This window comes from Trichechus manatus, unplaced genomic scaffold, assembly GCF_000243295.1.
Source record: "Trichechus manatus latirostris isolate Lorelei unplaced genomic scaffold, TriManLat1.0 scaffold00125, whole genome shotgun sequence".
NCBI classification, from domain to species: Eukaryota; Metazoa; Chordata; class Mammalia; order Sirenia; family Trichechidae; genus Trichechus; species Trichechus manatus.
In genome coordinates, this window is record NW_004444061.1 from 7,198,608 (window position 1) to 7,200,715 (window position 2,108).

Here is a 2,108-nt window from a genome sequence, read left to right on the forward strand (position 1 = left end):
TATAAATGAGGACACTGAGGCCTAGTTAAGTGACTTGCATAATGCCACACAGCTAACTGGCAGAGGCAAGGTTTGAACCCAAGCCGACTGTTCCAGAGTCTGTACTCTAATCCATTACACTGTGTGCAGTTCCTCAACTGTACTGTTACTGTCCAACATCTGTGCCCTTGTGTATATTGTTCCTCTGCCTGAGATACCCTTACTGCTGCTCTGACTGCTAACTTCACCTCACCTTTCAAGAGTCAATGCAGTATCACCTTTTCTAGGATGCCTTTAATGAACTCTTCTCTATTTCTTCTTTTCCAGGGCTTAAGTGCATCCTCTTCTACATTCTCCCATTACATTTCTATTGTGTTACTTATCACTTTATATCCTTAGTTTACTTGATCCGTGTTTTGTTTTTCCCCTATAGAATCAGAAACCAGTAAAGCATCTTTTTGTTTCCAGAATCGTAAAATAAAGACATGAAGCTCTTAACTCTCCCCAAGATTTCAATTGATTTGTAGGTCATACTTATGGGAAAATAGCCAGCTAGATATTCACTTTTTTATGGCCAGTATTTTTAGTGATTTAATTTATTCATATCTGACAAAAATATGATTCTGGCAGTAGTGTAAATTTGTGTTTAGTATATGTGCCTTTCCAACTGCTTATAAATATGTGAATGCTAGAGCAACACATTATCACATTTAATGCTCAGACTTTGTATTTTCCTACATAGGGCTGTAATCAGTGATCCAGAACAAAATTTAACCAATGAGAAACAAAGTGCTTGTATCCTTCCAGATCCAAAGATGGCATTTCTTCGGTTTAGGAAAAGAACATTACATGAAACAAAGTAAGAAGATTTTAATCACATAAAGAGAGGACGCAGTATGTTATAAATGTATTTTTTAGTGTACTTCTATGTTCAACTTAAAAGTGTTTTTGTTGTTATTGTTACTTTTTTATATATAGAGGGAGGGATAAGTTTGAAGTTCAGATCACAATTTTGTCATTTTAAGATACTGCGACATTACCTTACTCTCTTTGTCCTTCAAGTTTTTTATTTGTAGCTTAGGAGTAACAACCACAACCCCAGGAGATAACATATTTAAAAATATGTAACATAGTAACTGACAAATTTGTATGTGTACAATGTATTGGCTAAATCTTACTCAAGTGATATATGAAAAGTTATTATCACTTATAATTTATTTTTTTTGCATTTTATTTGGGGCTTGTCAAATCTTCAATGGTCTTATGGTCCAGTCCACTTGAATTCCTCAACAGACCCACTGACAGCTGACGACCAGCCTCAGCTTTAATAGAGATGGAAAATCTACCAGTTCCTACAAGAGCTCATTTTTATTTACAGACTGCAGTGATTGCCGAACAGTACTTTCTTATAATTTTATCTCTTGGTCTCATTCTTATTTTCTGGAAGCCTTTGTTTTCAAACTTTTAAATATTTGAAGGCATCTGAACTTCTCTTTTTTAAAAATAATATAATATACATTCAGGAAAATATACAAAATTTGAATGTATAGCTTAAGGAGTTTTTACAAACTGAACACACCCATGTACCAAGCTCCTAGGTCAACAAACAAGATAATTCCAGCCCCTGCTTGTACCACCTCCCAGCTACTAACCACATCCATCTGCCACTCCAGGTTAATCTCTCTATCCTGACACCAGAGATCAGGGCTGACTGGTTTGAACAATATATAAATGAAATCATAAAATATTCACTCTTTGCATCTGACTTCTGTTTTACATTGTGAGTCTTATCCATGTTGTTATTTGTTGTTGTCTTTCTTCTCATTGCTGTACAATATTTCACTATAGAAATATTCCACAATTTATATATCCACAGATGTTGATGGACATTTGACTATTTTATAAATAGTCCTGCCCTGAACTTTCTTGTGCATGCCTTTTGTTGAATATAAGCACTTAGAAGTGGAATTGCTTGATCATTTGGTATGCATGTATTTAGCTTTGAACAAAAAAGCCGTTGCTGTCGAGTTGATTCCGACTCATAGCGACCCTCTAGGAGGGAGTAGAACTGCCTCACAGGGTTTCCAAGGAGCGGCTGGTAGATTGGAACTGCTGACCTTTTGGTTAGC

The 2,108-nt window shown here is 35.7% G+C and overlaps 1 protein-coding gene across 1 annotated transcript in view; it reads left to right on the forward strand.

Moving 5' to 3' along the window:
* Window positions 1-2,108, forward strand: part of CAPS2 (calcyphosine 2) — a 39,651-nt gene that overhangs the window by 5,319 nt on the left and 32,224 nt on the right. The window contains exon 2 of the mRNA XM_004384639.2: window positions 722-838. Coding sequence (XP_004384696.1) covers window positions 722-838 — 117 coding nt within the window. The remainder of the gene's footprint in view (window positions 1-721; window positions 839-2,108) is intronic.